The 18,156-nt window shown below is 35.8% G+C and overlaps 1 protein-coding gene across 5 annotated transcripts in view; it reads left to right on the forward strand.

The window, feature by feature from the left end:
- The window catches only part of LOC128209330 (WD repeat-containing protein 64-like), a 66,824-nt gene that overhangs the window by 24,163 nt on the left and 24,505 nt on the right, over nt 1-18,156 (forward strand). For all 5 annotated transcript variants that reach the window (XM_052913319.1, XM_052913321.1, XM_052913320.1 and 2 more), the window contains 6 exons: nt 2,896-3,006; nt 6,666-6,895; nt 9,202-9,244; nt 12,564-12,661; nt 14,267-14,400; nt 16,886-17,013. In XM_052913319.1, the coding sequence (XP_052769279.1) occupies nt 2,896-3,006; nt 6,666-6,895; nt 9,202-9,244; nt 12,564-12,661; nt 14,267-14,400; nt 16,886-17,013 (744 nt within the window). The remainder of the gene's footprint in view (nt 1-2,895; nt 3,007-6,665; nt 6,896-9,201; nt 9,245-12,563; nt 12,662-14,266; nt 14,401-16,885; nt 17,014-18,156) is intronic.

The raw sequence follows: 18,156 nt of genomic DNA on the forward strand, positions 1-18,156 counted from the left end.
CAATTATTTCCCATGTAATTGCATTTCTTCATTTAAAAGCTAGACGCTCTACGAATATACTACATTTATTAAAATGTCAAACGACAAGGCGTAAAGTATATCATTTGCTTTGTTCCCCCGCCCAGCAGACGTTTGCACATTTTTATTTTTCTGTTTCTTCTGGTACCTCCCGCGCTTGTCTTTTTTAAATTTCATTTTGACTTAAACTGACTCTTATTCAAATTCAATACAAATTCATGCCATAACAAATATATAATTTGAGTGATAAACCTTTAACTACTTCCTAAATAATGCATTGATGGAAAAGACTTAGTTACTGATAGCAAGATTGTAACCGTGTATTTATTTAATAGCTGAATACGCATAATTTTAAATGATTGGTGAGTGTTAAAATATTTACTGCACTCTACTATCGTCTCATAAGGTAGAAATACCATGTTTTCTGCACCTTTCTTCCAAATTAAACTTGGTATCCCTTTTACCATCCATTATCCATTAATTGTGATATTTATTCATCCTTTTTGGTAAATTAAAATAATTGTTTGAACTGTGGCAAATGTGATTTGGGAGTAAGAGTGCATCTTTTAAGAAAATGCAAAAAGTGTATGCATTTGTGTCTACGGAGATGTTTGTTGCAAAATGTGTGTGCTCTTTATCGTACTGTAATAAACTTAATATTATAAGACGTCTTTATGACGTTACTGTTTTAAAACACTCCCTGGTAAACAAAAGTCATAAAAACCGTACTTTGGACGATTCTAATGCATGTTTGTCATTTCTTACAGAAATCCAAAAACACATTAAAGAAAATCCATTTGTCTGGTCATGTTACGAAATAAAGCATAAGTGATGGGGATGCGTTTGTCATAAAGAAATGCAATAAAAGAAGCGGAATTAGGTTAGCCACATGCTGGTTGTTCATCGACATTTCTTTCAAAGCAGCGCCGTAGCCACACTGAGGCACAACTGCCTCGGTTAAAATTTGGAGAGCAAATAAATTGAATAAATAAAAACAAAACAATGAAAACTAATAAGATCGACCTCTGAATTCGTGAAACGACTACAATAAATGTTACATTTAATTATGAAAAATGCCGAAGCAACATACACTGAGCTAAACCGAGGCACCTTCTTTGCTGTCAATTAGTACTGCTCCAGTAACAGAGCACTCCGTATTATTCAATTGATTCCGAATAATTTTCAAATATTTAATATTAATAATAGCCTAGACAATAGACAAACATTTTATCAACGAATTATTGCATGTTCCATTTTATACATGCTTTAATCTCGGTTTCATGTATCAAATATTTCAACATTTAATAATGCTTAATGGAATGAAAATATCCGGTTGCTTAGTGTATAGCACGTTTGTTTAACATACGGGGAACGCGAGTTATGAAATAAACAAACACAGACATATCCACATGGACACAACTCCGCAAAGTGCACACGCCATGCAAAGGCGCAGTGTCTGAACTTTGAGCCGAAACACCACAGTCATGATGAGGATGAAACGAATATATCGTATTTCAGTGGACTTTAATAGACAGACTCTCCCTATTCTCTCGGTTACGAGATGGTTAAGAAAGGATTCCACTAGAACACTGTCCATTATGAACACATTTTATTGAGGTTTATGACAGGTCAGTTATAATAGCTATACAAATAAATATATTGCCAGGGACACCAGAAAAAAATAAAAGGGATGATAACCGTGTAAATACATCAGCGATTGACCATATTTTTTATTATTATCATTATTATTAGTATTATTATAAGCTTAATCACTTCTATCCATTTTTGGTCCACGTAAAACAGCACTTTACTTCACCTTAACAATTGGAAGACGTTAAAGACGTTAACCTTCCGTTAATCTTTAAATACAAAATAAAATAAACATTTTCAAACGAACTTTCTATGTTAAGCAAATTTGAAACCAATGCTATAGGATGGAAACACTCATGCGTCGCTCATAGAAGGATTTCAAAAGGTGTGACGAAAACGACTTCCCCAACATTGATAATATCTGTAAGTTAATTTTAAGATTACATGTGGGTTCCTATTCGTGCGAACGCAGTTTTAGCGCTTCCAGAAGACTCCAGAAAATGGGGACACAGTCAACCATGTTTCTCGCTTGTCTTAATCGTTTGACTTTGAAATATGTTCATAAAAACATTCCAATAGACTGCACATATATCTGCGATTGCGATTCTGGACATCGAAGTGTTTATTTTTTGTTTTTTGCTTTTGAATCCGAAAACCAAATTAAATGTTATATTTATGGTGTATCTTGAATCAGTGTTTGCTTACTTTATCACTAAACCCCGCCGAGCTTGTCCCTGGGTCCTAATACCAATAATAAATATATGAAAATCTTTCCTTTGCGCTTGCTAATTGAAAATAAACATGTATATAAAGTGCCAATAATACGAATTTTACGGTAGTATTACAGGGCCGAAGTGTCGTCAATGGCAAACTATGTCTTAGAAAAAAATGACCCTTCTGCACTGCCTCGGTTTAAATGAGCCTCTGGCTACGGCACTGCAAAGTGGGTGGCAATAGCGGATGTTTGGAAAATTAAATTGACAAAATAATGTTGTCCAATATTGCTTGTATAAAATCTAAGTGTCTTTCACAAGACACGATTGTTTTCCAAAACCTTCCCCTAACAATAGATACGTGTAAGGAACAAGAACATAGAATGTAAACTGTCATGTTATTTAGTGGCTATTGCAATTGTACTCAGAATTTTGATGTCACATACTCTAGTTGTATCTTCTTCTTTTTTGATAAGAGCTCGATGTAGTAAATGTACTTAATTATAACAAGACTTCCAATGCAATTTAGGCTAGAATGTACACATGTACCTATCTCCCGTTTTATTGTCCTCAGGAAGCGGCGTGGGTGACCGGTTGTGATTACCTACCAAGCATTCGCAGAGCGTCATGTTGTACCGAGCGATCGATTGTGATTTGGGACAACAGGTCGAAGGGCAAAAATCAGGTAGGTTTGTTGTTTACAGCATCCATTACTCCCTGATATATTTATTATACCGCATATACACGCTTAATGGTTGTCCTGTTAGCGCAGTGGTTAGCGCTCTCGCTTCTTACCAAGGGTTTGATTCCCGGCCTGGTCGCATGTGAGTTGGGTGTGTGGTCACCAAGCCGTGCCAGTGGGTTTTCTCCGGGTACTTCGGTTTCCCTCACATCACATGATTACATTCGAGAGTGACTTATTATAAGTCATCATAAGTTTATTCACAATCGTTATAATATGTATTATGTTTAAACTAAAGATTTAGGCAAGAAGATAGTGAATAGTTAAAAACAAAGACTTAATAGTTTTATTGAACATACCAACACATTTGTTTTAGAAATGATTTGTTTTGGTTTCGATGAAAGAAATGTATTATATTGCTCAAATGATATAACTATAATACATTTCAAACATTGGAATTTCAAACACATTTTCAAAAATGGGAATTTCAAAAAAAACATTTCATACGCTGGAATTTCTAACACATTTCGTATTTGGAAATTTCAAACACATTCCGTACATGGGAACATCATTTCATGCAATGACTTTTCAGATTTTTACGATTTAAAAACATTGTGATGAAATGATACTCCCAGATGTCAATATGGAATATAATTGTGAAAAACGCCCATGTTATTTTCCGAGGCTTTACACAAACATGGTCAAACCTAGAACAAAAACACCTGCCTATATTTAGTTTACTGACGCGAAACACCTTTGAACTGTGAATCACATCCTGACAGCGTTGCCATAATTAGATAAGACACAAGGATGTCAACATTCGTTTGAGAAATATCATTATAAACTCGTACTTGAAGGCTTGCTTATACTATTATAAATCATGTTCCTTCTGATATTGTACATGTCATTCTAACTTCGTACAATGTACATGTATCTTGATGACGTAGTGCACAATCAGTAGACCATATGTACACACACCTTGATGACGTAATGCACAATAAGTAGTCCACACGTACACGTAACCCTACAAAAAGTGTTTGTAACCTCCCTCATAAGACTTAAACTACAGCCATGCATTTTGATTGCATTTTATTTAGAACATTTTCAGTTAAAAATCAGTATAGCTGCACTTAACCTAGTTCTGTATTCCAGTGCAAACTTAACATGCTCAAACACTAAGTAAACTTTGCATAATATCAGCTCTGCTATTACTTTTTTTCAAACACTGTCAGTGCTGTATCTGTATAAAGGTATTTTTGTCGTATCACTTTTTATGGATACGAACTAGTCTTGGCAAAATAAACTAGACCTGCTGGGCAGTATTCATAAAGCATCTTAGTGACAGTTTCAACTGAGCGGAGAATCCATGTTTCTATGTCGAATTTTAAGGACACTTACAAGTTTTATACACAAAGAAAACGAATTTAACCAAGAAAATTGGTTTAAAGAATACAAATGTATATGCATATGAATGTATTTGATGACAAATAGAGGGTATTTAAAAATAAAAACGCTGTCATTTTTTTTTCTAAATTTGGTTTTATCTGTGTTATATTCTCATTGTGCAGAGTTTCAGACTTTGAAGAAAATTATCTGTACAATAGTCATGATGAACTAATTGTTATCTCATAAAATCAAGTTAAAGAAAGTTATTTCGCTAAATGAAGCTTGCTATGCTTAAGATGGTTCTGCGGCTACTTTATCGTTCTTGTATTTTCATTTGTCGCAGTTTTTACAATATACATACAGAAAGTTTCTTGATCTAACAATACACTACTTCAGACATAATTACCGCCATAATAATAATGTAAAACTCAAATATCCAATACAGATCTTCTTAGCTGCAGTAATGCTACTCAAATATAAGTAGTAAATGTGTGTTTATAAGTAGGAGTGTATTTGACGATGAACAAGCTCTTAAACATGGCAAATATTGACTCATTTATGGGCTATACAAGAGTTTATTTACACAATGAGTGAACAATCTGGTCTACTGATATACTTGTATACTTTACATCATAATAGGCTTTAAAGGAATGTATGCTAGTTTCGTAAAGTTTGAATAAAAGTACTATACGTCAAATTAAACTTTAAAGGAATGTATCCAAATTCAGTAAAGTCTGAAATTAAGTGTTTTTTTTATCACTGTAGGCTTCAAAGGAATTTATCTCAGTTTTGTTAAGGTCCGAATTAAGTTACCTTACATCATAATATGCTTTAAAGGAATATATCCTAGTGTTTTTTTTAAGGTTTGAATTCAGTAAGTTTACATCATTGTAACCAAAAAAGGAATTTATCCAAGTTTTGTTAAGTCTGAAATAAGTCACTTTACATTATTGTAGGCTTTAAAGCTGCACTCTCACAGATTTTCCATTTTTACAACTTTTTTTATTTTTTTTGTCTTGGAAAGAGCAAACTTTTGCGTAAATATGTGCAAACCAATGATAAAAGATTGCTGACAAAAGATCAGATCGCAGATGTTCATATTTCCGTTCGAAAATTAATGTTTTATGGCTTACTAACGGTTTAAGAAAAATGCATAAAACATCAATTTTTGAACGTAAATATAAAAATCTGATGTTCGCAACAATTGGCTCGTTCCAAGACAAAAAATAAAGAAAAGTTGTCAAAACGTTCAATCTGTGAGAGTGCAGCTTTAAAGGAATTTACCCTAGTTTTGTAAAGGTATGAATTAAGTCACTTTAAATCAAATGATATTTTGAAGAAATTAAGTCTTGTAAGGTTTGAATTGGGTTATTTAACATCATTGTAACTCATTGGAAAACATTCTAATTTTAAGGACAAATGGATGTAATTTAAGGGGGGTGGGGAGAGAGACATGAATAGCTCCCACAAAGCCACCTTAAAGGCCTAGTTAAATCCTTCTATTAGTGACACCCCCCCCCCCCCAAGAAAAAAAAAATCTTAATCGAATTGCCTAATTTTCTGATCAGATCTCTGATCTGAGAATCCTGCTGCGCAGTTTTGGAGTTTTTATTATAGAAATGGACCTGAGCCAATAAACAAATAAACAGGAAATTGGCCCCTGCTGTGATATCAGTGCAATTAACAGGAGATGCACAGTAGGGAATTGTCATGCCAAACATTCCTTAAACTAGGCCTTTAAGTGAATATCGAACGCAACAGCTGAACCACGCTTTGAATGATGAATCAAAAGTCTTTAGTTATCAATTACTATGGAACGCCGGCACTGTCTTTGGTAGTCCTAAAAAATGCACATAACGTAAATAAATTAAACATGGTCATAATATAAGAACAAAACCACAACATATAACGATATGCTGACATAACAAAAATATGTTTGCACAACATGTAAGGCGCTTGGTACAAAATGTAATAAAAACAAACATAATAATACAGTTTTAGGGCTACGAAAGACAGTGCCGGCGTTCCATAAATTACCATACAGATAATCTGTCATACTATTTTAGCGCTATTTTCAAGTCGGATCGTTAAAGCAAATAAAGGTTAAAACCCGGGCAACTATTTTCTTGTTTTTTAGAATGAGTTGACAATATAGTAAGTCCCTGTTGTCACGCAAATTTCCTTGTTTAAGAACAGAAAAGAACATAACTGGTTGAAGTACTTTTATGCTGTCACGTCATCTCGCTGATTTCATTTCTTTTTTCCTACCCTTCCAGCACGTGTTTGCCATCAAACCATTCGACAACTCGCCACAATGCATGGTGAGTGTCCCAAAGACCGGGGCTATCCACGAGGACCGGATATTGTTCGGAGACGACCAGGGCTACATCAACATTCTCACTGTAGCCGCTAAGGATCTCACCATGAAGAACTCTAAAGGCGGGGAAAAGAAGCCGGCCAAGGATCAGAATGTTTTACACGTCATAGAACCAAACAGGCTGTCCGTGTAAGATTTTATGACTTGTTTTGCATTTTACCGTACAGTCGAAACCCGTTGGCTCGAACTTCAAGGGGCCGGCGTAAGTACCTCGAGCCTCGACGAGTTCGAGCCAAGCGGGAATGCTTATCTTCAGTATAAAAATATTCCTTGACGTCGAGTTCGAGCTAACGACGAAATTTAGATAAGCGAGCTGGAGCCAACGGGCTCGAATGTATATAATCACTTTGTTAAGAAACGTTGAGACAAATGCTAGGTTGGGTATTTGTTAAACTAGGTTTACCCATATCGTGATGTTTTTGGTTTTGTTTACCGTTCAAAGACTGTATCATCATATGGTTATAATCGTTGCCACAAGTGAAATACTTACTTTTTGTGTTCACAACGTGAAATAAATATTTTGCGATTTTGCTCTTAAAGGAGCAGTAAAATAGCAATTGTGTTCACTGATTCATCTGCAAAAAACACCGGAAAGAATATAAAACAGATATTTGCTTTGATTTATTGTTACGTCGCGTGCCTCTTTAAAGGGACTCGATCATATTTTTTTGTTAAATTCACTTCGTTTAGTACGACGAGATGTGGCAAATTATTAAAAGTGTTGAAACAAAGAAGCTAAGAAACTGACGGCTGGAACCCTTCAAGAAGTATTTATATATACTTTGAAGTCCACGATTTTGAATAGCGTTAGTAACGCGTTCAACAAAAGTTTTAAAAGTTTAGTTATCTATTTACTTGTGTATGAGTCCTTGTGGGCGTGTGGTTTTGTTGTCAGTGTTTTTATATTCTTTACCAGATTGAATAAAAGATGAATATTTGATACAATGAGTTTAACAAAAACAAATATTATGTGGTTCGATGAATATTCTAACACTGTCTGAACACGTGCGTTCAATTATTTCCCTATTTTTAATATATTCACTTCGAAAATATATAACATTTTATTTTAAACATATTTCATAAAACGATAGCTAGTTGCTGCAGTATCTCGAATATAAACCGCATTGTTCCGAATTAAAAGCTGCACTCTCACAGATTTACCGTTTTTACACCTTTTTTTGTCTTGGAATGAGCAAATTTTTGCGTAAATATCTACAATCCAATGATAAAAGATTGCTGACAAAAGATCAGATCGCAGATTTGCATATTTCCGTTCGAAAATTAATGTTTTATGGCTTAAACCGTTACTAACGGTTTAAAAAAATGCATAATACATCAATTTTTGAACTTAAATATAAAAATCTGCGTTCTATTTTTTTGTCAGCAGTCTTATATAACTGGTTTTCATGGATTTTCGCCTAAAGTGGCTCGTTCCAAGACAAAAAAAAATGTCAAAACGTTCAATCTGTGAGAGTGCATCTTTAAGTATTCAGTAGCATATTTCAAAGGAAATGTTAGTCAATAACTTTGGATTGATGTCATTCCGAAGCTCAACAGTATATTTTAAAACCATCTTAGATTACTTCTGTCCTTTCCATGTGTTTATGTCGTCACACAGAAGGAAAATTTGCCCTTAAGCAAAATTGTTAAGATCCTTAAAGATAGCTTTGCCCGGCATTTTGACACTAATACGGCTTGATGATAACCATTTGACAGATTTTGTGAAGCTTTATAGGGAATATTAGATGCTTAATGAGAATAACAAATCAACCTTTAGTATCATTGTGAAGTCCTACAGTTTCAAATCGTCTATCCTAAGATATTTGTCTGACTTAACTGAACATGGCGTTGTTTCTGCTCTGTCTGATCTTTGACTTAATTATGCAAAACCCATTTTGCTCCACATATGAATTTGCACTAAAATCCGCTAGATGTTGAAGTTTTGTTTATATACCATGTAGAGGAAGTGTAAGCACCTCGCATCAGCTTTAAAATTATGCTTTGCGCCTGTGAAAAAGATCTGTCATTCACTGCATTGCGGGACAATGCGATAGCATTGACTGGAAGTTGCGCATTCGCATATGCAAACAGTAGGCTTGATTTTATGCGCATGCGCAGTTATCGCAATGTACTTTATCATTAAGACTCGTCTTTAGCAATATGCAACGATTCTTCACAAATAAGAAACTAAACATTTTAAAACTAGCTCCCCTGATTGGCTAATCTTTTTTTAGGGCAAACACTAAAATATAGTAGGAACTATATGACGTAGACATAATTTCCTGTTTGTGACTTCATTTCCTTAAAATGCATACATTTTGATGAAGACCAACATGGCCGAAAAGTTAAAATAAAATAAATTGTTGAAAAGGTGGACGTCTATTAATATTTTATATAGTAGGGAATTTGAATTTAAATTTTGCAAATCTTTTCAGACCTTTGGTAAAGAGAAAGGTCCATGACGATTGGGTGACTTGTGTAAGTAAACAGTTTTGTTGGTATAAAAAATATTCTGGACTGGTTTTACTGACTTGTTATCTGGACTGGTTTTACTGACTTGTTATCGGGACTGGTTTTGCTGACTTGTGAAATGATCCACTTATCTAGACTGGCTTGCTGACTTGTGAAATGATCCACTTATCTGGACTGGTTTTACTGACTTCTTATCTGGACTGGTTTTGCTGACTTGTAAAATGATTAGCTTATCTGGACTGGTTTTGCTGACTTGTGTAAGTAAACGGTTAATCTTTACTAGTTTCGCTGTCGTATGTTAGTAAATAGCTTAACTGGACTGGTTTTGCTGACTTGTGTAAGTAATTAGCTTATCTGGACTGGTTTTGCTTACTTGTGTAGGTAAACGGTTTATCTGTACTGGTTTCGCATACGTATATTAGTAAATAGCTTCTCTGGACTGGTTTTGCTGACTTGTGTAAGTAAACGGTTTATCTGGACTGGTTTCGCTTATGTATGTTAGTAAATAGCTTATCTGGACTGGTTTTGCTGACTTGTGTAAGTAAACGGTTTAACTGGACTGGTTTCGCTTACGTATGTTAGTAAAAAGCTTCCCTGGACTGGTTTTGCTGACTTGTGTAAGTAAACGGTTTATCTGTACTAGTTTCGCTTACGTATGTTAGTAAATAGCTTATCTGGACTGGTTTTGCTGACTTGTGTAAGTAAACGGTTTATCTGTACTGGTTTCGCTTACGTATGTTAGTAAATAGCTTATCTGGACTGGTTTTGCTGACTTGTGTAAGTAAACGGTTTATCTGTACTGGTTTCGCTTACGTATGTTAGTAAATAGCTTATCTGGACTGGTTTTGCTGACTTGTGTAAGTAAATAGCTTATCTGGACTGGTTTATCTTACGTATGTTAGTGAATAGCTTATCTGGACTGGTTTTGCTGACTTGTGTAAGTAAACGGTTTATCTGTACTAGTTTCGCTTACGTATGTTAGTAAATAGCTTATCTGAACTTGTTTTGCTGACTTGTGTAAGTAAACGGTTTATCTGGACTGGTTTTGCTGTCGTATGTTAGTAAATAGCTTATCTGGACTGGTTTTGCTGACTTGAGTGGGTAAACGGTTTATCTGGACTGGTTTTCTTACGTATATTTGTAAATAGCTTATCTGGACTGGTTTTGCTGACTTGTGTAAGTAAACGGTTTATCTGTACTAGTTTCGCTTACGTATGTTAGTAAATAGCTTATCTGGACTGGTTTTGCTGACTTGTGTAAGTAAATAGCTTATCTGGACTGGTTTTGCTGACTTGTGTAAGTAAATAGCTTATCTGGACTGGTTTTGCTGACTTGTGTAAGTAAATAGCTTATCTGGACTGGTTTTGCTGACTTGTGTAAGTAATCGGTTTATCTGGACTGGTTAGCTGTCGTATGTTAGTAAATAGCTTATCTGGACTGGTTTTGCTGACTTGTGTAAGTAAATAGCTTATCTGGACTGGTTTTGCTGACTTGTGTAAGTAAATAGCTAATCTGGACTGGTTTTGCTGACTTGTGTAAGAAAATAGCTTATCTGGACTGGTTTTGCTGACTTGTGTAAGTAATCGGTTTATCTGGACTGGTTTTGCTGTCGTATGTTAGTAAATAGCTTATCTGGACTGGTTTTGCTGACTTGTTTAAGTAAACGGTTAATCTGTACTGGTTTCGCTTACGTATGTTAATAAATAGCTTATCTGTACTAGTTTCGCTTACGTATGTTAGTAAATAGCTTTTCTGGACTGGTTTTGCTGACTTGTGTAAGTAAACAGTTTATCTAGACTGGTTTTGCTGTCGTATGTTAGTAAATAGCTTATCTGGACTGGTTTTGCTGACTTGTGTATGTCAATAGCTTGTCTGGACTGGTTTTGCTGACCTTTGTTAGTAAATAGCTTAATTGGACTGGTTTTGCTGACTTGTGTATGTAAATAGCTTATCTGGGCTAGTTTTGCTGACTTATGTAAATAAATAGCTTATCTGGACTGGTTTTGCTTACGTGTGTTAGTAAATAACTTATCTGGACTGGTTTTGCTGTTTTGTGCAAGTAAACAGTTTATCAAGACTTGTTTCGCATACGTATGTTAGTAAATAGCTTATCTGGACTGTTTTTGCTGACTTGTGTAAGTAAACGGTTTAACTGGACTGGTTTTGCTGTCGTATGTTAGTAAATAACCTATCTGGATTGGTTTTGCTGACTTGTGTAAGTGAATAGCTTATCTGGCCTAGTTTTGCCGACTTGTGTAAGTAAACGTTTTATCTGGACTGGTTTTGCTGACTTGTAAAAGTAAACGGTTTATCTGGACTGGTTTTGCTGTCGTATGTTAGTAAATAACCTATCTGGATTGGTTTTGCTGACTTGTGTAAGTGAATAGCTTATCTGGCCTAGTTTTGCTGACTTGTGTAAGTAAACGGTTTATCTGGACTGGTTTTGCTGACTTGTAAAAGTAAACGGTTTATCTGGACTGGTTTTGCTGTCGTATGTTAGTGAATAGCTTATCTGGACTGGTTTTGCTGTCGTATGTTAGTATAAGGTTATCTGGACTGGTTTTTCTGACTTGTGTAACTAAACGGTTTAACTGGTCTGGTTCCGCTGATTTATATTAGTAAATAGCTTATCTGGACTGGTTATGCTGATTTGTGTAAGTAAATAGCTTATCTGGACTGGTTTTGATGACATGTGTAAGTAAACGGTTTATCCGGACTGGTTTCGCTATCGTATGTTAGTAAATAGCTTATCTGGACTGGTGTTTCTTACTTGTGTAAGTAAACAGTTTATCTGGACTGGTTTTGCTGTCGTATGTTAGTAAATAGCTTATCTGGACTGGTTTTGCTGACTTGTGTAAGTGAACAGTTTATCTGGACTGGTTTTGCTGACTTGGGTTAGTTGATAGCTTATCTCGACTGGTTTTGCTGACTTGTGTAAATAAACAGCTTATCTTGACTGGTTTTACTGACTTAAATGAATTAACAGCTTATATGGACTGGTTTTGCCGACTTAAGAAAGGAAACTTGTGACTGGTGTTGCAAAATTTTAATCAATGTTGATTCCTGATAATGTATACATGAACTAACAATTTGTCTTTCTCCAGATGTTATGTTATATGATCCCTGGTTCATAGTTTCTTTTTTAAGGAACCAGGACTAAAAAGGAATGTATTTATGAGGCAAAAGGCATTTGTGAATTTTAGTAAGGTTAGATACTTGAAAAGGATCTTAAGATTTAGTGATATTTCTTGACATTCATATTTGGATAAACATTTAAAGGCATTGTTCTATTTCCTCATTTACCATGATTTTCTCTGTTTTTCAGGTAAAATACTTCCCAGAATTGCATTGTTTTGCATCTTGCTCGCCAAGCAGTAAAACGTCATTTGTTCTTGAAGAAATAGACAGAATTCACGACCAGCAGTACGTATAGCAGAAAATAAAATAACAAATGTTATAAGTTAGATTATTCCATATTGGCCAATGGCAGAAGGTCAATACAGATGCAGATAGAGAGCAAAGAACTGCAGATGGCAATATTGACTAACATAATTAATGATTATTTGATTAATTAACATGAGCATAATTATGAATGCAGATGTTGTCATTTCCATTTACATTTTAAATGGAGGCAATTTCATTCTCGTATTAAAGATTCGACAGCCAATGAACACTGACTAGTGGGCGGCTGTGTATTTCACTAGTCAATTGTAACCACGCCCCCACCCCCACCCTTAGTCCATGGGTATTCCAGGTATAGCGGGGAGAAGTGGGCCTCATTTTATCCTTCTAGGAGACCCCGCAGTGCCGAGTGAATGCGGTGGGTTTTTTTCCCGTCGAAAATAGCGGGAAATGGGCCTTATCTAGGATGTCCCCTAGGTGCGGGCATTTGGTGGTGATTTTACCTGTGATTGGCTGGACCGAAAGTCAAAGTCCCTGCTATTTCCCGGACATGGGGAGGGGGCGTGGTTACAATTGACTGTTGTATAAAGTTATTTATACTCGATCACGGGCAAGGCCCATCCGGCAAGAGCTCCGATTTTATTTTTCATTTTAGATTTTTGAAGCATAGTGTACAAACAGAATGTATCCCTGGTTAGAGGTACCGTGGTTCTTAAGCGTGCACCAGTGTATAGCATTGTCACACGGACCCCATTTAACGTCCCTTTCGTCTTTGACCATTTTGTGAATACCGATATTTAATGATCATTCAACAAAATACATCAGTGTGGTGCGTGCTACGTCTGTTGTGTTTACATTCACCTAGTCCTTTGTGTAGATAAAACTTGACGTTTGTCTTGTATAACACGCAAGGTATTATGACGTCATGGTTAATTTCAATATTGCGCTCCAATTTCCGAATTGGATAAGCGCGACGTCATTTAACCATTGAAATACGACGATACAAATTCAGCTTTTTTATACATGAGTAGTATCTGTTACACTTCTTTAAAACAAAGACTCAATTGCAGAAGATACTGCTAATGTGTAATCAAAATGAATATTTCTTTTAAAATGTAAATGTATTTATCGTATTTATTTCTTGCGTTTATGCTGTATAAACGCAGTAGGACAAGCGAGCAAATGACCAAACAGCGCTAGCGCGTTTCATAGAATTTGCCTGCGTGCCCAACTGTGTGCATACACCATACATGCGAGATAAGATGCTATCAATCCTTAAATAATAACCATTGGCTTAAAGTTTTAAATGACATGAATATTCAACAATGTTTTTGTTCCATTTAAGTATATCGTTATGAAAGTTATGAAAGAGTCGTCAACATTATCTGGAAGTTTTCTGAAAGATGCGGGAAATATACGTGACGAATTTATACAATCGTCCATGTAAAAAAACTCTACAGAGCGTTTAAACTTTGTCTAATAGAGAACAAAATGAAAATCTAAAATTGAAATTATGTAAAAAGAAATAGCAGCCGTGCAAACGACCTGAAGATGCTATAACAATGTGAATTGTTTTCTAAGACAAACATTTTTGTCCTTGTTTGTATGTTTATGAAACCATTTCAGGGAGTTGCGGGGCGTTTCTATACCAAAGGGCGTTAACACATTTGACTACTGTGTCAAGGCTAATATTATTGCCACAGGGGGCGTGGACAAGGTCATCCGAGTCTGGCACCCACACATCTTCTCCAGACCAACTGGTAAGTGGGCGGGAATCGACGCGGATGTGACATAAGCATTTATGAGTATTTTAAGATTTTTTTATGTTAAGTTTGAAGTAGCCAATTCGTTAATTCTTTTTATTGATTGGCCAATATGTGTCCAGAGCTACAGATAAGGGTCGTAATGGGCGTAAATACACTTTAAAAATCGCCCATTACGACATAAAATCAAACAGGTGATCGTACTGGTACGATTAAAAATAATAAATAGGGCGTAACGTTCTTCCGAGTATTTTTATCATTCTAGCTAGCCGTTTTGACTAAATTTTCAACCGGTTTGTTAAAATCGATTCATTATCCTAAGAGACTTACAGAAGGCTATAAGCCAAGAAGTTAGTAAAGATTTGTAGATTTATCAGGTCTTGTAATTTGCTGAGCAACATTTCAATTTTGTGTAAGTTCTTATATTAATATGTACTATAAAAAATCATTTAAATTAAAATAAAATTAGTCATTCATTTTTGTATTTGAATGTACCAGTACTCGTTAGAAATCGTCATATATTACACATTAATGAATAGCCCAAGGGTGTACCATGCACTTTACTAGATTGCATAAGGGTGTAACATACACTTTACTAGATTGCATAAGGGTGTAACATACACTTTACTAGATTGCATAAAAGTGTACCATGCACTTTACTAGATTGCATAAGGGTGTAACATACACTTTACTAGATTGCATAAGAGTGTAACATACACTTTACTAGATTGCATAAGGGTGTACCATGCACTTTACTAGATTGCATAAGGGTGTACCATGCACTTTACTAGATTGCATAAGGGTGTACCATGCACTTTACTAGATTGCATAAGGGTGTACCATGCACTTTACTAGATTGCATAAGGGTGTACCATGCACTTTACTAGATTGCATAAGGGTGTACCATGCACTTTACTAGATTGCATAAGGGTGTACCATGCACTTTACTAGATTGCATAAGGGTGTACCATACACTTTACTAGATTGCATAAGGGTGTACCATGCACTTTACTAGATTGCATAAGGGTGTAACATACACTTTACTAGATTGCATAAGAGTGTAACATACACTTTACTAGATTGCATAAGGGTGTACCATACACTTTACTACATTGCATAAGGGTGTAACATACACTTTACTAGATTGCATAAGGGTGTAACATACACTTTAAGTAAAAAAGTTGACTGTAGCTCTGATGTGTTCAATAATAACTATTAACCAGTCAAATCATTTTAAAAACTGACTCTAAACTTATCCAAGTGTATTAAAACTGGCTATATAGGTGTGATACCTACAAAAGTTTGTGTTTTAAGACCCACAGGCAGAGAGCGGGGTCTTTTAAATGGGCGTGGCATCATCATTATTATGTTGTTAAACTTATATATCAGATGTCTAGAGCCAACCACAGCATTAACTATGTTTTACCAAGCCGTGGTCTGAAAAACGTGTGTTGTACTAGCGGAATAAAGAAACTGTGCGTGCAAGACACAATTGTTCTTTAACAACTCAAGTAATAGCATGCGATTCAAGAGTAATCAGATTTGAAAAATGTAACATGGCATGGAATGTGATTTGTTGCATATCAAAGGTGGAATAACAGAACATCAATTGACTTTAATAATTCACCGGTCAATTGTTACCACGCCCCCCCCCCCTTAAAATATAGCGGGAATGGGCCTTACCTAGGGTCCCTTGGGGGTGCGGGGGCATTTGGCGGGGATTTTACTTTTATTATGTCCCCGCAGGGCGGGGATTTTACCCGGGGTTGGCTGGACCGCTATTCCCCGGACCTGGGGGCCGTGGTTATAATTGACTGGTGCATAATTATGTGCTGTTACTTTTTCCGCTAGTACAACTGCAAATTTTGAGTTGATGGCATAATTTACGTAGGAGCAATCTCGTGATGTTTATGGTAAAATACTTACATTCGCATACTGGGATTATCAGGCCGATAAAATTTGCATACATTTGCATGAACCGAAAGACCGTTCGTGACCATTGATAAGCAAATCAAAAGGAGTGTTAAAACTAAGATACCAAAAGCCTGAACCCTTCAGCAAACGTTGCTATCTGCTCAAATATCGTCTTCGAAGACCACAATTTTCATTATCGTTCATAACGCTAATGGTCACATGATTAGGTTTAGTTTTTGCGTGATTTATAAGTCTATGTATTATCAAAGACCAAACTATCCATCAACTTTATATATGTCCTGGTGGCCTTGTAGTGAAGGCGTCGGTTTTCTTTGTTTTCCTTTACTTTACCGGCGTGGGCTCGCACCCTACTAAAACCAAAACATTTTTTATACTATATTTGTTTTTTTGTATGCAATTTTGATATCATATAGTAAACTATTGTTAAAATAAGTGTTTTCAGATGCATTACCAGGAGAACTAATTTTTGGGAAAAAAAAAACATGAGCAAATCCCTTTAATAAGCTCCGTAATATTTCACGTAAGTCATAATTTGCTTTGCTTACAGGAAAGCTATTGGGCCATCTGTTCACTATAGTAGACATTTGCTGCAATGAACGGGACCAACACATTATCAGTCTTTCTACTGCACGAGTTTTCCGAGTCTGGGATATCCACACATTGACTAGTCTACAGGTAAGACATAACAATACCCCGCCCTTTTCACTGGTCCAGAGGCTGTCATGTTGAAAAAACAAAAGCAAATCATATTTACCGCCAAAAATGATATGTTTCTATAAATAGAACGCGTGAGTAAAATGACGTGCTATGGTGCTAAAAACGTATATAATAAAAATATAAATCGGTAAACCTCAGTATCAGTCAGTAGCTGTATGCCATAAGTTCAATTTAAAGTGACACTCTTATTCAAAATCAATGCCTACACATGTATAACAAACATCAATGTTGACTGATAAACCTTTAACTGCTTACTAAATAATGCATTTATGGAAAAACAATTTTTTTACTGATAACAGAATTATGACCATGTATTTAATAGGAGAAAGCGCAAAAATATTATATGATTGGTGAATGCTAAAAGATTTACTGTGGTCAACTATAGTCTCATAAGGCACAAATACCATGTTTTATGTTCATTTCTTTCATATCAAAATCGGTATCATTCATATGAACCATTGTTTCCGACATTTATTCATCCCTTTTGGAATATTAAAGCAATATTATTAATTATGGTAAATCTTATTTGGAAGTATGAGTGCATCTTTAACTTCTCTGTGACTTTAGTACACCAATGGTTACTACATTAACAAGCCTTTTAAACAAGTTTCACCAGTTGAAAGGCACAAAAATCAAGGTCACACGCACGCACGCACGCGCACACACACACGCACGCGCACGCGCACACGCACACGCACACACACAGACACGCACACGCACGCGCACGCGCACGCGCACGCACACGCACACGCACACACACACACACACACACACACACGCACACACACAGACTCACACATATCGGTTCTTTGAAAACGTCTTTTTTGTCAATAGGCTCTCTTTCACTTTAATTGAAACTATGATAAGACACAACAAAGAAAGAAAGAAAAACAGAGACAATGCCGATTAGCCTTAAATGTAACCAAGATCCTGTTGAAAGACATACGGATTAAGGGTTAACAAACAGCATACATAGAATCATACATATCCAGATATTTATACAGTCTATTGAAGAAGGTTCTCTCCTGCTTTGGCAATGTTATTATTATTATTAGAACGACTACAAAATTAACCTACAGCGCCAAGCCCGGTGCACGTGGC

This window comes from Mya arenaria, chromosome 11 (genome assembly GCF_026914265.1).
Source record: "Mya arenaria isolate MELC-2E11 chromosome 11, ASM2691426v1".
Classification (NCBI taxonomy): Eukaryota; Metazoa; Mollusca; class Bivalvia; order Myida; family Myidae; genus Mya; species Mya arenaria.